The 20,099-nt window shown below is 44.6% G+C and overlaps 1 protein-coding gene across 1 annotated transcript; it reads left to right on the forward strand.

Annotated features, from left to right (window-relative positions):
* The first annotated feature begins 6,058 nt into the window (after positions 1–6,058).
* On the forward strand, positions 6,059–7,392 carry LOC147722818 (uncharacterized). The gene is made up of 2 exons (XM_086967393.1): positions 6,059–6,242; positions 6,524–7,392. The coding sequence occupies exons 1-2, from the start codon at positions 6,059–6,061 to the stop codon at positions 7,390–7,392; spliced, it is 1,053 nt and encodes a 350-aa protein (XP_086823519.1).
* Positions 7,393–20,099: the final 12,707 nt, after the last annotated feature.

Raw genomic sequence — 20,099 nt, forward strand, 5'->3', positions numbered from 1 at the left:
TTAGGTAAAATGTGTTTATTTTTTAATGTGTTATTCGCCAACAAGTGTAAATCATATGGAATTTAATATCTTTTTATCCTAGATTAGTATTTATTTTGTCTAGCTTAGGGATATATGCTTTTATGACAAATGTTGTCGAATAAAGTATTTAAACTTGAAACTTGAAACTTGGTACTGACATCGAGTCAGGGCGACCCCCAAAAACTTAATTAGTGGATGGGTACTCCATGGAAGTTAAAAACCAAGCGCTATCCCCAGTGCTCCATAGCCATACACACAGAGGGGAATGCAATTCATACCTCCGGCAACAAATCACGTCGTCAGAAGACGTGCATGCACCGGCTAAAGCCCAGGGAAATGTCATGCATCACCCCTTGCCCCGCAAAACAGACATACGTCCCCATGCGTGTCTACTCACTGTTCCGGAGGGAACGTCCTGCCCAGTAGCCCCTTCTACAATGTGCCGCGACGCTGAAGGCGAAGAGGCTGCTTCTGTATTTGGAACACGCTATGCGGCGCGTATCACGTGTTCGCATCGAGACGTCAATACGTCTCTCCCATTTCCAAGGAACCTGGGAAATGTAGTAACACGGGAATAAGCAAACCTCCGCCCGAGCCTCGTGAATGTGGACCCGACAGTGCTACATACAGCATGATCCGGGGGGGAAACGATCAAACCATATCTCCTGGTCAGCTCTGAAGGGGCATAAGAGAACTGCACAAGGTACAAGTTTTGCCATGCTTGGTCTTTAATTTCCTTCTTCCGCTGACACCTTGCTAGGCTATATTCCTTCTTACATTTTCTAATTACATCAAGGTCCCTTGGTTTATTGCTTAAAGCGACCTTCAGGGCAGTATATGCCTTGGTGCAATGGGGGTCAAACCAGCCATTACTTCTTTTGGCCTTCCCAGTATGAGCCCTAGTTAATGTGTCCAACAGTTGTAATACGGCCAAAGGCCTCCAAGGTGTCATCCATGGAGGAGTTCTCATCTAAGCAAACCATAAAGTGTGCTAGGGCCTTGGCTACAATTGCGGTGGATTTTTCCACTGGGATCACAATACTCCATTTTAATGCCAATCCATTTTGGCGTGCCAAAGTAATATCTTGTGTCCATACCAAAGACTCGATAGTTGAGACCTTTTTACACTCATAGATACCAATGGACACACTAAGTGGAAGATGATTGCTCAGACCAACTGTATGGATCTCAAATTTTTCCACCCGGTTAGAAAATCTGTTAGGAACCATGATAAAATCAATAACAGATTGAGACCCCCTAGCTAGGAAGTTGGAACTAAAGTCAAACCTGGGGGAACACATCATGTTGGCAAAGCCAAGGTCAAAATTGGCCATAATATGATTTAATTTTTCCTCTCTGTCAGTATGCTTAAAGTGACTGTTGCCCGCAACTTCTTCCCTACCATATTCCTGGAACCCGCATGTTTCAAGTTCACATATGTTCATGTTGAAATCACCAACCCAGATCAATATTGCATCTTTCCCTTTCGTTGAATTCAGACAACCCAGTTCCACCTGTAAATTATTTAGGACTTCCGCATAGTCAGAGTTATCAATATTATTGTAGAAATTTACCATCACCAACTCAACGCCGGGGTTTAGGGTTACCAAGACCATTTGATAATAGTGAGAGCAATTTCTACTAACAATCTTGGCAACCTTCAGCAGGTTGGAAATGTATATGCATATACCGACTTTATGCCTACCGTGTAAGGAGCGGACTACGGGGATGTGGAAAGTTTTAAAACCATCTAGATTTTTTTCATTCAGGAGCCAGGTTTCCTGAATGCAAAGGATGTCAATATTCTGCACAAACTGCCCCCATATGGTATTATGTACTTTACTTTCCAACCCGCAAACATTCCAGGAAGCAATCCTCACTTGACCGGCCTGCTCGATAGGGAAATGTTGTTTTAGCCATGATGTGTTGCTTTTTGGGCAATCCTTAAGTGCATCCGCCACAGCACCCCTCCGCTCAGCATCCTTTTTGATTTTTCCCCCATTAGTTTCAAGATGCGCCAAAGCGGTGTCACTTCTGTGCACCAATGGGGGCATGGTTCTTTTATATTTGTCAATAGTTTTATCTAAAATAGGGATGGGAGTTTCCTGTCCTCCCAAATGGAGAGCAGTAGATTCTTCCCAGGAGCAGTCATTTTTAGGGACCTACTGGGCTGGGGGACGTGGTAATGCATATGGATATTAGTTGATTTAATTTTACCAGCACCAAGTCAATCACAGTCATTAAGACCTGACAGTACTGCAAACCTGTTTATTCCTTCAAGGGGATGGATAGGGCCCACCCCTACCCAGTTGGCTTGGTACAATGGCCTCATTCTGGGGTAGCCCCACACCTGTCTTGCTTTTACATGTGATGTCCAATTTTGTCCCCACCCTCCCCCTTTATTGGATCTCATTTTATTCAGGTCCCTATAAAAATACTCCAGTGATAAAATCTCAATACCTTGTCTCCGTGGCCCCGCATTGAACATGGTCTCCCTTAGAATCCTGCCTACTGGTTCTGGGGTATTAAAATTGATTTCAATGCAGTCCCCCATTTTAGTTTTACGTGTCCTACCCAACCATGACACCCTTCGCGCCATTATGACATTATGTCCTATCCTATCTCCCTCTCTTGTATTTGTTGCTAACCAGTGAACCACCTTATTTTTAAGTTGGCGTTAATTCTCCCTTCTTCCTTTATTCAATTCTGGGACATTACACAGCACCAGTACCAATGGTGAGGATTCAGGCGGTAGATTAATTACGGGCAGAGGAGCCTGAAGTTCCGGAGAGTCTAAGCCATACCCAGCCCCCTCATCCATTTTCTCTCTTGTTGTCTGTAGCAGAGTATTCTGGGAACATGTTGTGGTATTCTTAATTTCATTGGGTTTATTTACTTGGCCACTGCTTGTTAGCCTCTTTTTATTGATCATGTCATTTAGTTTTGGGTCATCAAATATAGACTTAGGAACTGGGTGATTCGCGGGAGCAATTTTAGTTTCTACAGATTTACCATGCTCTGTCCCAGCATCCCTTTTTTCCTCTAAGGGCGCTAAAAAGGCCAGCTTGCCTGTATTCTCTTAGGTCACTTCCCTCAAGGCATCCAATTTCCCATTGATAACCTTTAGTCTCTCAATCAGGAGGAGTGCAAAAGTTCTTAATAGGTGAGTCATATTGCCGACCGTCAGTCCAACGTCATTCCCTGGTGGTTGGGCCCCAGAGTGTTAGGTATTGGAGACCTTGATGGTGGATTGGTGGGTAAAATGATTGCCTTTGGCGCAGATGTGCACCGTTTAACCGACATTTTAGAAATTTTTGGTTTGCTGCCCAATTGGCCCCCTCTCCTCTTTCTTTTGCCCGTTCGTTTGGGACATGTAGCTGTTTTTATTTGCAAATCGGCGGCCTGAACGCTCTTCCTAGCAACAATGGGGTGAACGTCCTCCAAGGACATAGTAGAACTTGATGAAATGTTCAGTGTCGGTATGTCACCTCCCCATTCTAGCGATTTCTCTTCATCAGTTGAAAGTTCCGGTGGACGAGGGCTAAAGGTAATTAGCCTCGGCGGGTCATCCTGGTTTGGTGTAACAGCTTTTTTCAATAAGCCCAACGAGGATCGCTTTTCACTCGTAAGTTTGAGGGATAGACATTTTTCGGTGAGGGCGATTTCTCGCTAAAAGGCCCCAACCGCTCTCGTAAAAAAATCATCCAGTGTCCCGGTTGTGTTTCCCCCTGGTGTACAGGCATCACGTTTCTTCTCCTTAACAGCGCTACGGGCCATAGCTGATGTAAGTTACTGTCAATAAGGTACAGATGGACAGAATTGTTAGAGCATCCTACCAGGTTGTAGGGGCTTTAAAGGGGTAGCCCAGTCCAATCATGTACAGCCTTGGACGGCCGTAGACGGCCCGCCCTTTGCCTGGGCTTAGCCGGGCGTGTCCCGCGCGCGTCCTCGCGGGGAGGGGGACCAGGCGTGGTTAAATGCACTTTCACGCCAGCTGTCAGCACAGGGTAAGATGCGGGTGGGGGTGCGGAGCAAAGCCCAGCAGCAGGAACAACAGCGGGAGGTTCAAACAGGCTCTGCACAAGCCCCAATCACAGACACAGGAGATTCAAACGGCGTTTCCTAATGGGCTCTGCACCAGGCGTGGTTAAATGTGCCTCCTGGCGCGCGATGAAGGGTCGTCCTGGCCCAAGGTATCCTGGGAATTGGAGTCCTCAGTGGGGCCGGCGGAGCCAAGCCCGGCCGGACACCAGCTGTCAACAGGGTAAGATGCGGAGCAAAGCCCAGCAGCGGGAACAACAGCAGGAGGTTCAGACAGGCTCTGCACAAGCCCCAATCACAGACACAGGAGATTCAAACAGCGTTAAAAAATGAAAATGGCTGTAATTCACTATTAGGACATGCCACATACACCAGGGCTTGTCCTACCTTATACTTACAATTCACCCTGCCATTGGGCCTACCATAGGGGTGACTGATATGAAGAAAAGGAAAGGTTTAGGGACTGGCAAGTGGATGCACTTGCCCAGTCAGCATGACAGTACCAGACTGCACGCAGTCTCTGCAATAGCAGACCTTAGACACATTTTACAGGGCTGTTTCTGTGGGTGGCACAACCAGTGATGCAGGCCCACCAACAGCATTTAGAGTTACACGCCCTGGGCACAGTCACTGCACTAGACTAGGGTCTGACAAGTAAACCACATAGCCAAACATGGAACCATTGATTAATACATCAATTTACAATAGGGAGCACTTGCACTGTGGCACGGAATAGCAGTGGCACATTGCCCAAAGCATCTAACACCAGCAAATATACATGAGGCAACAAAAAAATGGAAGGGAGACCCACGCCAATGGTGCCAGGTCTAACAGCTCCAATCTGGGAAATTGCAACCCCCCATATCATAAGATTTTCTCAATTGATTGTACGCGATCCTGGCATGTTTGTCGCTCCAGAGAAATTTAGAGGTGATCGCATCCATTTCATGAAAAAAAGAAGAAGAGAGATTGATAGGGAGCATAGATGACACAAAATTGACAATGGGAGCTATCATCATTTAAAACAGCATTGACTTAACCGCTTCTGCGCTACCGCGTTTTCCCGCTGTGCGCTGGATTTTCAAAAATCGCGGGTTACGTGACAAAGCCAGCTCGTCATGCGCATAGCGCAGGTAACGCCCATGACGAGCTGGCTTTGTCATCCGCCCGGAAGTGGTTAAGGAAAATCCTGCAACTGTCTTTCATGGGTAGAATTTCGTTAAATAAAATTGTGATGATTCCAGGGTTACTTTACTACTTTACTAATTTGCCAATTATGGTTATGGGGTCTTTATTCAGGGATGTAGAGACGACTCTAGTGAACTTCATCTGGACAACGGACCACAACATAGAAGCCTTAAAACATGTAAATTACCGATTCAGAGGGAATTCCCTGTTCTGGAGATTTAGGGGTAGATGTATCAAGAAATTCGTTTGCGATTTCTTAATAGCGATTCATAGCGAATCGCAATTAAGAAGTCGCACAATGGGATGTATGTAAGTTTATGCGATTTTTTTGCGATTCCTTATATGTCGCATAATTTTTTGCGATTTTTCTGCGATTCTTTAATTGCGATAATCGCAGAATAAGGAATCGCAAAAATGCATGAATGTGCTGCTGAAAACGGAAAAATAGCTGAGTCATAGTCAGGAAGTGAACTTGATTAGATTCACCTGTATGCCTGAGCCACACCCAGTGGCAGTTTAAAACCAGTTTGGCTGGTTGGAAGACCTGTTTTACTGCACAATGGAGGCTGGAAATGCTGAAGCTGGGCCCTCTACAGAGAAAAGGAAAAGGAAACAGAAGTTTTCTGAGAGGGAGGTGGAGACCTTGATTGAGGAAATGGCCTGCAATCACGACCTACTATTTGGAAAACAGGCGAAAAATGTTCCAGATGTCAGAAAAAGAAAGATTTGGCTCGAAATCCAAGAGAAAGTGAATGCGGTTTGAGTGATCCCAAGGTCAATAGAGGAAATTAAGAAGCGTTGGTACGACATGCGGCTGAGGGCAAAGGAGAAACTTGCTGAGAGAGTGAAGGAAGCCAATAAAACAGGAGGAGGAACACCAAATATAGACCAGCCAACCCCACATGAGGAGCTTGTGGAATCAACGATACAAGAAGAAAGTATAATTGGAGTGACAACAATCGACAGTTCAGAACACCAACTTGTAGAAGAAGGTAAGATGGATAAAAGACAATTACATTGATATGTATGGTGTGTGTGCTTTCCTGCATGAATGAGTGGATTTGCATTGAGGGTCTTCATTATTGACTGGCTTCAATGACTGTTTTGCATTTCAAAGTAGTAAATGTATCTAACTACATTACATTTGCTTTTCATAAGCCAATGCTTACCTCTAAATAACTTCAAAAAACATCTGTTGTTTGCACATTTAAATGTTTATTAAGCAGACAGACAGATAAGCAAAACTCTAATGTGCCTCTTTCTTTATTCTCAGATCATGTTGAACAGTCACATGATGTTGAAGGAGAGCAATCTTTGCAAGACAATAATACTGCCCCTGAAGACCTTGTGGACACTAATGAGGAGGAATCCATCACTTTTACTAGGCGTAAAAGAAGGCCTGTAGCACAACTGCAACCTTTCCTGGACACAGACGAGGAACCTGAGGGAGCAACAAATATTGTGCAAGAGTCAGACAATGCAGTTACTAATGTGGATTTAGTAAATGATTCTGCCAGAAGACGATCCTACTCTGTTAGTACTGCAAGACAGAACAGGGGCGAAGCAATAGATAATGTAAATATATTTGCAGGTTTGGAGCACAATATGTTGAAAGTGCAAGAAAAGCAGCACAAAGCACTGAGGTCCATCAATGCCCAACTCAACAAATTGAACAAAAGTAATACCCATGTGGGGGATGGCATGAGGCGCATGGCTGACTCTTTGGACAGACTTTGTGTTGCTTTAGAGAATTCTGATTCAAATAGGGCAAGAGATTCACGTCGACAAAATTTAAAGCTAAAAAAGTACTATACTGCTGTCAACAGACTATGCACTGTATCTGCACAAAGCAATGTTCGCAGCATTACAATGCAACGCATGGTCAGTGAGTGCTCACGAAATGTTGCAAAAGGACTTGAGAAATTTTCACATTCCTTTGAAGCATTAAACACAAGCAAAAAAGGTGCTACTGCTTCAATTGAGCCCATTGAGAATGAGGACACAGGTAGTGGAAGCAGCAAGAACCCAACACCTACATTGGACACCACTGCCCACAGGAGTGGAAGGCAAGTGTCTCCACAAACAGGTGTGAGGAGAAGTGGGCCAGGGCAAAGGAAAAGCAGCAGACAGTCAAAAAAATGAACATTAATTTTCACAAATTGGAAATGTAAATAGAATGTTAAAATTATGACACAGTTTTTGTTGTAAGTCCTGTGAAGTAACAGGTTTCTTTTGTCACTAGCATTGATAAATTTTGTAAATAAAAATTTCAAAATACTAAACAGCAGTGCAGTTTTCTTATCTTACCTAAAAGTAATTGTTTGTAATTTCTGCACGCCTTTGACGACCAGCAACAGCTCCTAACCCAGTACCACATCTTCTTGGTGGTGGAACATCATCATTGTCTGAGGATTCAGGTTCACTCACTTCACATTCAGTTCCTTTCCTCATTGCCATGTTATGTAACATTGCACAACTTGTGATAATTTTGCAACACAGGGATGGTTTATATTGCAAAGCTCCACCACTTTTATGGATTCTTCTGAATCTACTTTTTAAAATTCCAAAAGTTCTCTCAATGACTCCACGTGTAGAGCGGTGTGCCTTATTGTATCTTCTTTCATGTACAGTTGTTGGATTCAGGTATGGGGTCAAGATAAAGTCACGAACTGCATATGCGCTGTCTCCTGCACAGTAATTTGAAAAGTTGTTAGTTTCCACATGAAATTATTAAATTTGAATCCAGCTCAAGTAAAATTTAAAAGCACTTACCAAGCAGAAACCCATCTCCAAATTCACCAGTACTCAAACGGGCATGTAATCCACTGTGTCGAAATATGTATGAGTCATGACTGCTTCCAGGGAATTTTGCAACAATGTCAGTAATGATGTACTTCGCATTACACACCATTTGAATGTTTAAAGAGTGGTAACTTTTTCTATTCCTATAAAGATGTTCAGTTGCTGCAGGAGGAGTGATGGCAATATGTGTTCCATCTATACATCCAATAACATGTGGAAAATGAGCTATTTGATAAAAGTCATATTTGGAAATTTGGATATCTTGAGGAGTGCTCGAAAGGTAAATGTGATGGTGCAACCTGCTCATCATTGCATCCAAAAACACCCTGAAAAATCTTGAAAAAGCACTCTGGGATACTCCTCCTACCTCTGCTATCACCCTTTGAAAAGAACCAGAAGCAAGGAGATGTAGGGAACACAGTACTTGCACATGAGTTGGTATTGAATGTGTCCTGTGTGTCTCATGCTCTAGGAAAGGCTTTAACTCCACAATGAGGTCCAAAATGGTATGTGGATGTAGTCTATATTTTTCAAAAATGTCTTCTTCTGTCTGTTGAAATAAGGTAATCCTCAGTCTGAAAATCCTTTCCTGCCTCTGTCTCCTCTGTGCAAGAGCTTGAATGCGCAGCCTTCTGGCTATCACGTGAAGAGCAGCCATTGTTCTCCTCAAAGAAAGCAGTTGGGCCTGTCATTTATACTTTCAAAAATTTTTGCACCTGGTTTGAGTTAGTGTTATTTGCGAGTTCTTAATCTGCGAAAAAAGGTTTTTCGGTAAATGCGATTCCGTCATACATCTCTTTGCGAATTCGCAACATATTAGCGATATTCGCAACGAACGAAACATGCAAAATAAAGACTCGCAAAATTAATTCGCAGACAACGAAAAATCGCTAATAAAGACACACAAAAAGTGCGATTTCTAAATTAGCGATGCGAAAATTCACATACATCCCAAAACATGCAAAATGTACGTTTGCGATTCGTTAAGGCCAAAATTCGCACAATTTCGCCCTTAACGAATCGCAAACGGCTTGATACATCTAGGCCTTAATAAATAAAAAACAATTTTCACTTTTAGCCTTAGCTCCTAAGAATGTTTACTAACAAAATGAAAAACAAGCAAACATTGGGTGAATAATTCACTTTATTGTTTGGCAAGTTCTGCTTTTTTTTCTGCTTTGAGTACCAGATGCCCTGCCATGGAAAGCCTTTTTTGATTCAACTGAATTTTCCAACCCATCGTAGAGAATTTGCAGTGTTAATGAATTAAAGAATACCACTCGGCCGCAATACAAATTGGTTTTACTGGTGCTATTTCATGCTTTTCTAGTAATGAATGCAGGGCTAGGTGCACAAATGCTCTTATGAATGGAGGGAAACTGCTAGTTGGGAATGGATGCACCCGAAGGGACACCAGCACACTGGTGAGACAGAGATTCGGAAGCTCCAAAAAGCTCACTGTGTGACATGTGATGCTAGCGATAGCCCACAAATAACGTATTGTGATTGGCCAGTCAGCTCCCAATGTCCCATCCAGGGTGCTCCTTAGAATTCACCACTTCCAAAGACAGATCTTGCTCTTAAGAAGTAACTGAAGGAAATCCCCAGAAAAGTATTCTTCCCTTTAAGATGAAATGGGATTTCACTGCGTTGTGCTCTCCAAGTAGACGCACAATTGTCTAACTTGTTATTTTCTTTCATTCCCAGAAATTTCAAACTGAAAACAAAATCTCTCCGAGGATACAAGGGGCCTTATTTATAAAGGTCTTGCGCCACCGGTGCGTCACTTTTAAAATGGGGAAAAAGTGACGTACTAGTGGAGCAAGACCTTCATAAATGAGGCCCAAGATGTTTCCTCATTTTGAACGAACCTCCTGCAGCTCACCAGTTGCAGGAGGCACAGAAACAATTCTGGGAGGCTTTTTCCTCTTTCTATGTGTGCTGTAAATTTGTCACATATAGTAAGAGGGAAAAACAAGGAGAAATAAAGATATTTCTGGATGTTATGCCTCTCCTGGGAGGCATATCCTTTTGGCACACTCCCAGGTTTACAAGGACTATCAAATCTTGTGATGCGTCAAAAACCATTGGAGTTGCACTTGAACATCCACTGAACGCCCATGGAATGCCTACCCAGGACTGAGTAATGCAATCGATTTGCGCTGTGCTGGGATACTCCAGACTTTTAAAGCCACTCAAAGCCATCAAAAATCTGAATTAAGGATTGTGTTGTTCTTGTATTGTGTTGTGTGCTGCAAGAGTGATGCAAACGGGGTCATAAATATGGCCCTGTTTTCAAATACATGTAGGCATGAAAAGGTGCTCTTTGACATGCCTTAATTTTGTTAAATTGTCCAAGCAACAAGACAAAAATCTGGTTAGAATAGGGGTTGGGCGTAATTTGCATAGTTGCGCAACGCAAAGGTCAGCGAAACTGTAAAAAATCTCTGCAAACATGCAAAAGTTCTGCAAACACGCAGAATTGTTTGTTCCGCCCATTTGGGATGCTTTTTTTCCTCTTCACAAACGCTGTTTGCGTGATCAAGGAGAAATGTCTTGCAAACACGCATTTTGAAAGTGTGAACAAACAAAAAATTCTGCTAAGCCGTATATTGCGGGATTTTGGACAATTCCTTGTTCTCCGCGGAATGCAAAATTACCCAAATTCCTCAAGCGGAACGGAATTTACCGCCCAGGCCTAGTTAGAATATGTTTCTTCTGCTATGTTTTGGAAATGTGGTTCAGTCAGCTGCTCCTACATAATATGTGACTTTTTATGAGAGCCCTGCGTCACCTTTGCACAATGTACAGTGGTACATGTGTGACGCGGGGCTCTCATAAAGAGCCCTGCCGGGCTTTGAGTGGACTCATAATTTATGAGTAATGTTAGACAACGCAAATTGCTCCATCGACTTGCTCTGTGCCCGGGAGTCATTCCATGGGCTTTGCAGTAGGTTTTCCTACACTACATCCATACAATTTGATGCTGCCCAAGATTTAGAAAGTGATTTACACCTGAGGGGTGTCAAATCCGTACGTGCCCTTTCCTGCACAAAAACAATCCTGCTTGCAACTGAGGCACCATGGTGCAAGGGAGCCTATGTGAATGCTAGGGCGCCAAAACAGTACCAGCGAGGCAGAAAGGACAGGAGTGCATCCTATTGCCCAAATACGGTGCATTCTAACCCTTTTACTTTGGCATAGGGCTGCACAGCAAGGTGACTTGCTGCTCTGCACAATGCCAAAATGCCATGAATGAAGCCATAGGTGTTTCTGTTTCTTGTGTAAACATACGTTGTGTTTAATGTTAAGTCCTCTGCTATAAATAAAATAGGAGAAAATAGGAGAGCGATAGTGACATAGAATAATAATCCTTGGATTTGTTGGCTTTCAAGGAAATCAATCCTCTCCTGCTCCGTGCACGCAACTTAATTTCAAAATGTGTACATGCTGATGAAGCGGTCTATGATGAAACAATCAAAGTCATAACATTTTACGGATTGAGCAAAAAAAACACCACCAATGAATTACATGTCAAAATATGAACCTCCTCATTTATTTTGGATATTTTTCTACATGTGACATCCATGAATTTTACATTTTTCCACAGTACATATGGGATGTTACAATTCAGACTAACATTAGCCATATCCTTGCAAGTTCTGATGCCTCATGCTACAAACCTGGGACATTACCAATACCTCCTTTCCAGGCAGTAGCACTGCTGAAGCTGAAGAGAATCAATACCATATTCATACAGTCTACATCGGTGCCACATTCTTACAGCCTACAAGTGCCAGTATTGTTGTCAAATGAAGTCCAAAAATGTCTAAACTCCCCATTAGGAACAGAAACTATGCCAATTATTTTATGACACATTATTTTAAAAAGTGCAATACACAAATACTCTTATTTGGAAGTGTGCATCTAAAAATGCAGAAAACATCCCATATGCTCTTTTAACATCTACAGAATCAGAAACTTTTGAAAAGCAACCTTAATTTGTTTAGACACTGTGGGGCATATTTATAAGAATAGCGGCACATGGCAGTGCAGCAAGTTACCTTGCTGTGCTCCCCTGCACCACCAGTAAAAGGCAGAAATGTACCATATTTATCCAATATGTTGCATTCCTGTCCTTTTCATCTGTGCTGGTGCCGTATCAGCAACCTAGCAACACTGCAGGCGCCCTTGCACCATGGTGCAAGGGTGCCTGTGTTATTGGCAGGTTTGTTTAATTCGACGTGCATTTCTTGGGCTCTCTGGGGTAACTATTTCTCCCTCGTGCTCCCCGACTCTATCCTGACCACTCTGCTCTGGACAGTTATGTGTTAATGAGAAAGTTTCAGCTGAGCAGCTTTAAATTTTATGGTTTGATTCAGTAGGCCAAACTTCACTTTCACCAGAGCGTGGCAAAATATACTTCTGTAGGTCTTGCACTGCAAAACATGAAGACACGTCCCAACCTGTTCCATATATTTGGAAACTCTCCATAGGCCAAGGTGGGAGTTAGCTTACCGCTATGACTTCAAGTCAGGATAGTCACAAGGGGGGTCCAGTAGGGGCTAATTGCCCGGGAACTTGCTTAAGGCAGAACCCATACGTCAGCTGACGACATATGTGATTAATAATCGATAGTAAAATGAAGATAACTGGGTCTGGTCATGGCCTTTTGATGTAAATCTAAGCTGTAGAAATTCTTTCCAAAAAATTAGTGGGACTCATTTTTAGGTTTCGGCTAGACAGAGCATGCACTGTCTCAAAGATATATGTGGAATATACTTTTTTCTACTTCAGCCTGCCCATAGGCTTCTGCATTGCTTTCTCCCTCATAGATCCCCTATTCTTTTTTCCCCATTTGTCCATGGTGTGCATGCATCATGCCTCTTCCACTGTTTAGCCCCCCCTGAGAGCACTGACCGATTACTATATCAATCCACTGGTCCCATATTAGCATTTGTTTTAGGAACTACTTTTTTTTCTTTCATTAACAGCACTTAACATGAGTGGTGTTGTTTTCAATAAACAGGCCTGTAGTTCTTATTCTTATCTCGTCACAGTTGGATGCATTAACAAAAATGATAGACACTGTTTTACAAGGGCGCCTCTTTATTTTTCATTCTCTGACTACAAAGTGAAAATGTCCTGGGGCTGCTTGCACATTCTCCACCTCACTTCCGCTTCGCTGCTTGTTTCACTAATAGTCATCTAAGTCAGTTTAAGTTCCAGTTCCCCGCACATGATTTACTTATCATGGGGTTTGCCTCAACTGGGGTGAGAATGTGGTCTAACGGCTAGGGCAGTCAACCTCAAATCTGGGGGAACAGGGTTCGAGTCTCAGGAACAACACTAAACATCCTGTGATTCTGGGCAAATCACTTATTCTCCCCGTGCCTAACAAAAATGAATGTATCCTTGTGTAACGCAACTGGTGCTCATGTTAAGCGCTCTAATACCATCGAGTCAAGTTTGAGCTATAGAAAACTAGAAAAAAACTGGTCAAAGGCTGTTTTGTTGAGAATGAGTAATCAGCAGTCCCGCCCTTTTTAAATATTTCACAGAGTATCCAAGGGGTGCAACCAGAAGAGGAAGTTTGCTTTCTCCATCAGGCGTTCATTCTTTTTGACCTAGCAATTTGTTGTTCAGTTTTGGACGGCCACTGTCAGTACTTATAAGTTTTATGTAAAGGTGGGACACTGGTGCTTACGTAGTCAACATTAGTTCTGTGCTACTTGTCTAACATATGAGGATGGTGTTAATTTTATACTCTTTACACCTTTGCTGCGGCGGCTATTCCGCCGCAGCGCTAACGGTCGCGGGGGGCACGCGGCTCACCTGCATGGGTGACAGAACCGTTCCGTCACGGCTCGCGGGTGAGCTGTGCTTGTGACGGAACCGTTCCGTCATGAGCACAGCTCACCCGCAAGCCGCGACGGAACGGTTCCGTCAATAGCGTTGAACCGGTTAATGTTTAGAAACGTATACTATTTTTTTTAGCTTATCAGCCTTTTCATTTTGGCATAAAGATCATGCATATTAGTATTGGGCCACATACCTGTAAATGGCTGAATATATGCATATGAAATATGAGGGTGGGTGGTGACACCCACATCTCTCCATTGACTCTTTCATTGTTTTACAGCAGTGGAACAAAAACTTTACTGTTGAGTTTTGTCTGTGGAGTACTGCTTGTTGCTGAAGCACGCACTGATGGAGGCTTATCGGGGTTATTCTTAGAAGCACAGACTTTTTGTTTTTTGGGTGATTTTGGTAGGCCAGAAGCTTTTCTTGCCACATTCATATTTATTGCCCTTGTTATCATCCAGAAAAATGTAATTTGTGCAGTTCACCTGAGAAAACATGTACATGTCATTTACTGCTCGGATTTTCATCATGTGTATGAAACATCCCATGAGAATGCATGTTACCAGCTCTCTCTCTTGAATGTTTCTTCCCCCACAGCAACTCTCTCCCGCTGTGTCCACTCTCCCACACTGTGCTTCTGACTCACCCCACATTGCTCTCTTTCCAATGTGTGACGCAGCCTTTTTGTTGTATTTAGTTACTAGATAAGCTCGTATGCGCTACTATTGTTTTTTTTTTAACCCCTTCGCTGCGGCGGCTATTCCGCGGCAGCGCTAAGGGTGCGGGAGGGCTGCGCGGAGCTCACATGCTGGTGACGGAACCGCTCCGTCACCAGCCTCGGGTGAGCTGTGCTGATGACGGAGCGGTTCCGTCATTGCCCCGCCCGCTCAATAGAACGCCCAGCGCAGGCGCGGAATCCGCACCATGCAGGCGCGTCGGGCGGGCCATGACGGAACCACTCCGTTATCAGCACAGCGCCACTCCGGCTGATGATGGAGCGGTTCCGTCATCAGCATCGATGCGGTTAAATCTACTGATCCACCTTGGATTTGTAAATTAAAAAATACATAAGCGCAATGACACAACTGCGTCAACTGGGTCATTTAAATATAGCCTTAAGCCGAGACCTGTTGACTTTGGCAATGCTTGCTTTGCTATGGAAAAAATACAGATTCCCTGCTCAGAAATTCTGAGGGCACGAAGTTTGTGGCTCCAGAAGAAACTAAAGAGAGCAGTTCTGGTCACAGTTTGGCGCGCCTCTTCACTCTTCTCCTCCTTCTCCAGATCCCCCTCCTCCCAACTGTAATTGAGAGCCAGAAAGCCTGCATTTTCTAGCCACTGTTATTTGAAGTCTTTAAAGTTTGCATGACTCCGACCCAATAAGCAAAATTTCCCCTTGCCAGCTCATAGAAAGTCCCTGAATATATCAGTTCAACATGTTAATTCCCATTTCCTCTCTGGTTTTAGTGTTTATTGACTGATCGACCCTGAACCCCATCACCCAACCTTTCTGGGCATCAGCTGATGGTTGCATAACTAAGGTCAACACTCTACCTTTGACACCAGGGAATAATAGGGTTGAAATGTATCAAAAGTGATGCACAGAGGCTGTATGGTTTAGCATTAAAATAGAATGCACATCAGAATATGGCAATTAAAATCCTGGCTTTTCCACTTGTACACATTGTGCTATTCTCTATTCTCACAGAATGCACTATCTGCTTGTGGCTTATGGCTAGATGTACTACCCTATTTTGCATGCACAAACGGGTTTGTGGCCTGTTTGCGCATGCAAATTCAAATATGGCCATGTACAATCCCTATTTAGTGAGTCGCAATTTGTTTGCGTAAAGGGTAAAATATTTTTTAGGGCAGGCAGTGGTCCCAGGGACCACTACCTGCCCATAAAAAATGACACAGAAACGTTTCATTTTTCTCTTTTTAAATGCATCCCGTTAGCATTAATCAAAAACTGTTTTATTTAAAAGCAGTCCCAGACATGGAGGTCTGTTGAGCTCAGCAGGCCACCATACCTGGGAGGGCCAGCCATTCCTAATTGGGTCGCAAATTGCGAGTGCCTCATGACCCCATTAGGAATTGTTTACTGTGTCTCAGACACTGTTGTACATGGCATTTAGCTACTCGAAAATTGCGACGCGGAAATTATGTGCAAATTTGCGAGTTGCTAAATGACATGGTCGTACATCTGGCCCTTAGTTTCGTTATCTGTCAGCATTTAGAACAATAGTGTGGTCACATGGCCAAAGGAGCTACTTACAAAACATGTTAAATTGTGTTCCTTCGTCAACTCTAGAAAACTTTTTAGAGAATATGCGCTATTTTGCTTTAAGCAGTAGATAATTTGTGTTTAATGTTTTGTGGGTATTTGTTGTGGGAGTAATGGCCCCGAATCACGCTGGCCAAACTCACCCTTACCTGGTATGAAGGAGGTATCGGTCTAATGGACTTTAGAAAATATTACTGGGCTTCCCACTGTCATGGAGATTGGCTTTGCCTTTAGACTGTGTTAAGTTAGCATGAGATTATTAGAAGTTTAAATGCCATTTTTCCTTTCTGCCGCTTTTGCACACGGCACACAATATTATAAATGTTTAGAGTCAAGCAGAATATTTTGCTTCACACAAGAATAATATGTTTTCTTATTGTATCAGCTTTGGTTGGTAAGCTATGTCTGAACAGTGAGTGGCGAGGCCTTCAAGGTATTTAATCAATCAATCAATCACTGCATTTCTAAAGCGCGCTACATACCCGTGAGGTTTTTAAGGCGCTGGGGGGGGGGCTGCTACTGATTGAAGAGCCAGGTCTTGAGAAGTCTTCTGAAGGCCAGCAGGTCCTGGGTCTGTTGTAGGCAGGTGGGGAGAGTGTTCCAGGTCTTGGCGGCGAGGTAGGATAAGGATCTGCAGCAGGCGGTGGATTTCCGGATGCGGGGAACTAGGGCGAGGTTGGCTGAGCGGAGGCTTCGGGTGGGGGTGTGGAAGCTGAGTCGGTTGTTGAGGTATGTAGGTCGGTGTTGTGCAGTGCCTTGTGTGCGTGGATGAGGAGCTTGAAGGTGATCCTCTTGTTGACGGGGAGCCAGTGCAGGCCTCTCAGGTGGGCTGTGATATGGCTGCGTCAGGGAACGTTGAGGATCAGTCATGCTGAGGTGTTCTGGATTCGTTGTAGTCGTCTCAGAAGCTTGGTTGTTGTTCCTGATTAGAGGGCGTTCCCGTAGTCGAGTCTGCTAGTGACGAGGGTGTGGGTGACGGTTTTTCTCGTGTCTGGGGGGATCCATTTGAAGATCCTTCGAAGCATTCGGATGGTGTTGAAGCAGTACGCGTAGATGGCGTTGACTTGCTTGGTCATGGAGAGGGAGGAGTCGAGGATGACCCCCAAGTTGCGTGCGTGGTCTGTGGGTTCGGGGGCTGCTCCTAGCAATGTGGTCCACCAAGAGTCGTCTCAGGCTGATGTGGTGGGTCCGAGAATGAGGACCTCCGTCTTGTCTGAGCTCAGCTTCAGTCTGCTGTCCTTCATCCAGTTGGCTACGGCCTTCATTTCTCTGTGGAGGTTGGCTTTGGCGGTGAGGCGGTCTTGGGTGAGGGATATGATCAGCTGGTTGTCGTCGACGTAGGAGATGATGTTGAGGTTATGTTGTCATGCGACGTGGGCGAGCGGTGCCATGTAGATATTGAACAGCGTCGGGCTGAGGGAGGATCCCTATGGGATGCCACAGATGATCTCTGTCGTTTTTGAGCGGAAGGGTGGGAGGCGGACGCTATGGGTTCTGCCGGAGACGTAGGACATGGTCCAGGCCAGGGCCTTCTCTTGAATTCCGGCGTCGTGGAGGCGTGCTTATAGGGTTCGGTGGCAGACCGTGTCAAAGGCTGCTGATAGGTCCAGGAGGATAAGGGCGGCTGTTTCTCCTTTGTCCATCAGGATCCTGTTGTCATCAGTGGCGGCGATGAGGGTGGTCTCGGTGCTGTGGTTGCTGCAAAAACCGGATTGAGAAGGGTCCAGGATGTTGTTGTCTTCGAGGTAGCGGGTAAGCTGTTTGTTGACAGCCTTCTCTGTCACTTTCGCTGGGAATGGGAACAGGGAGATGGGCCGGAAGTTCTTGAGGTCCTTAGGGTCCGTCATGGGCTTCTTCAGAAGGGCGTTGATCTCGGCGTGCTTCCAGCTTCCTGAGAAGGTTGCTGTCTGGAAGGAGCTGTTGATTGTTTTCCAGAGGTGGGGTGCGATGGTTGTGCTGGCTTTGTTGAAGACGTGGTGAGGGCAGGGGTCGGATGGGGATCCGGAGTGGATGGAGTTCATGGTTTTGATGGTGTCTTCGTCGCTTACGTGGGACGTGTATTTAAACACAGTGGCTGTTGTTCGGTCTGATCAGCGCACGTCCTAGACATAACACATATGCAGCTGTGGCCACCTCTGATTTTGGCACGTTTAATAATGCACTGCGCAAAGCATGCTCACACACTTGAAGAAAATTCGCATGCAGAGAGCTTGTGTAGAAAATGATGTGATACCAAACACAAAAAAGGTCCCAGGGGTAAGTTTATAGACCCTATCTGTTGAGCCCCCTGAACAGAATTAACACCAACCTAGAATTAACAGAGAGTCCAACATGAACAATGTACCTAAATATACAGGAAAAAAGGGAGTCGTTTTAACTAAAACGAGTTCCCATCAGTCCACCATCGAGACCGCCCTTCATCATCTGGGATCTCTTATGCATATATAAATCACAATCAGGGGTAAAAAAACCTGTGCTGGCGGGTAAATACACCATGCACAGGAAAAACCCAGTGTTGATGCTGATGTGAAAAGAATAGCGTTTCTAGTGGTGAACTGAATAGCAGTGCTTAGAAAAATGTGAGTTTGTGAAAACTGTTGTTTCTGGATAACAGTGGTGTCGGACAAACCTACCTATGACTTTATAGGTCTTTTCAAGCTTGAATCTTTTCAAACGGTTTCCTTTTAAATTGCTACCCAGTTGTGCTACATAGGTTCTTCATTGTACCACTTTTTTCCTGTGTGGTTATGGCTGGCGTTGACATACCGCAGCATAGTTGTATTGCAGTTCGCAATCATTAGTAAGGATATAACGTCGGATTAGAGGGCATGGCGGTTATCATGGTTGTGAGTGCGGAAGTGGCTTACCCTTTTGAGATGTTATACTCGTGGGTGACCTTCCCTGCTGTGAACGCAAATACTGGTGTGTTCGACACAAATACTCACACAGCCGTGCCCGGCGAATATGTTCCGTATCGGACACAGGAAGTTCCAATTAATGCTTGGCAGCACTGAGTTTATTTTAATGGCGCCCTACCCCACTCTTTTTTTTTTTTTTTTTTTTTAAACCTTTATTATACCTTCACAGTTTTACACAGCTTGTCGCCTACAACCCGTATGGGCCGGCCGCTATTCAAGGTGGCAAAGGAGAACGTTCTTTACAATACAATTGTGCTGGTAATTGCCAAAGTCATGAAGGTAAAGATCGGTAAGCGAGTGGTGAAGGTTAAATACGAATGGTCCATGCTTGGTGAATGAGGTTTTCATTTTCTGTTTTTTACCTAAAGAAAAGAACATTCAAAACTCCGGGAAATCACAGTACGATCAATGAGTATGCTTATTGCCAGTTAGACATGAGTTTATTCCTGAGTTGAAACCAACCTCATGCACGCCCACAAGGCAAGTTAGGGTGTGAGCGAACCATCTCTACCCCCCCATCCCCCCCTGAAGTACCCCCCACACTAATCAGCCCTCCTCATTCCAACCCGTCGTCCTCATCCGAGTCTAATGGGTCGTCCTCAGGTAGTGGATCGCAGATGTCGCCCCGGTAGGCGTTCCATGGGGACCACACCTTGTTCCATTTGGCCGGACAGGCCCTGTTCAAGTAAACCGCCCTTTCTGCAATCATGGCCCTGTCCATATTTATGCACCACTGTGAGGCCGTCGGGGGGTGCGCCACCCCCCAGCGCTGCGCGATGTCTCGCTTAGCCACCATCATCCCCAATGTTACCCAGAGGCGGCCATGCCGGGACAAGTCAGTTGGCTCCCACACGTTGAGGAGGCATCGTCGCGGCTCCGGCAACACCGAGACCCCCAGCACCTGTGACACTGTGCGCATGACCTGACGCCAATAGGTGTGTATAACTGAACAATCCCAGAATGTGTGAAAGAGTGTG

Source organism: Lissotriton vulgaris, chromosome 4_1, assembly GCF_964263255.1.
Source record: "Lissotriton vulgaris chromosome 4_1, aLisVul1.2, whole genome shotgun sequence".
Lineage (NCBI taxonomy): Eukaryota > Metazoa > Chordata > Amphibia > Caudata > Salamandridae > Lissotriton > Lissotriton vulgaris.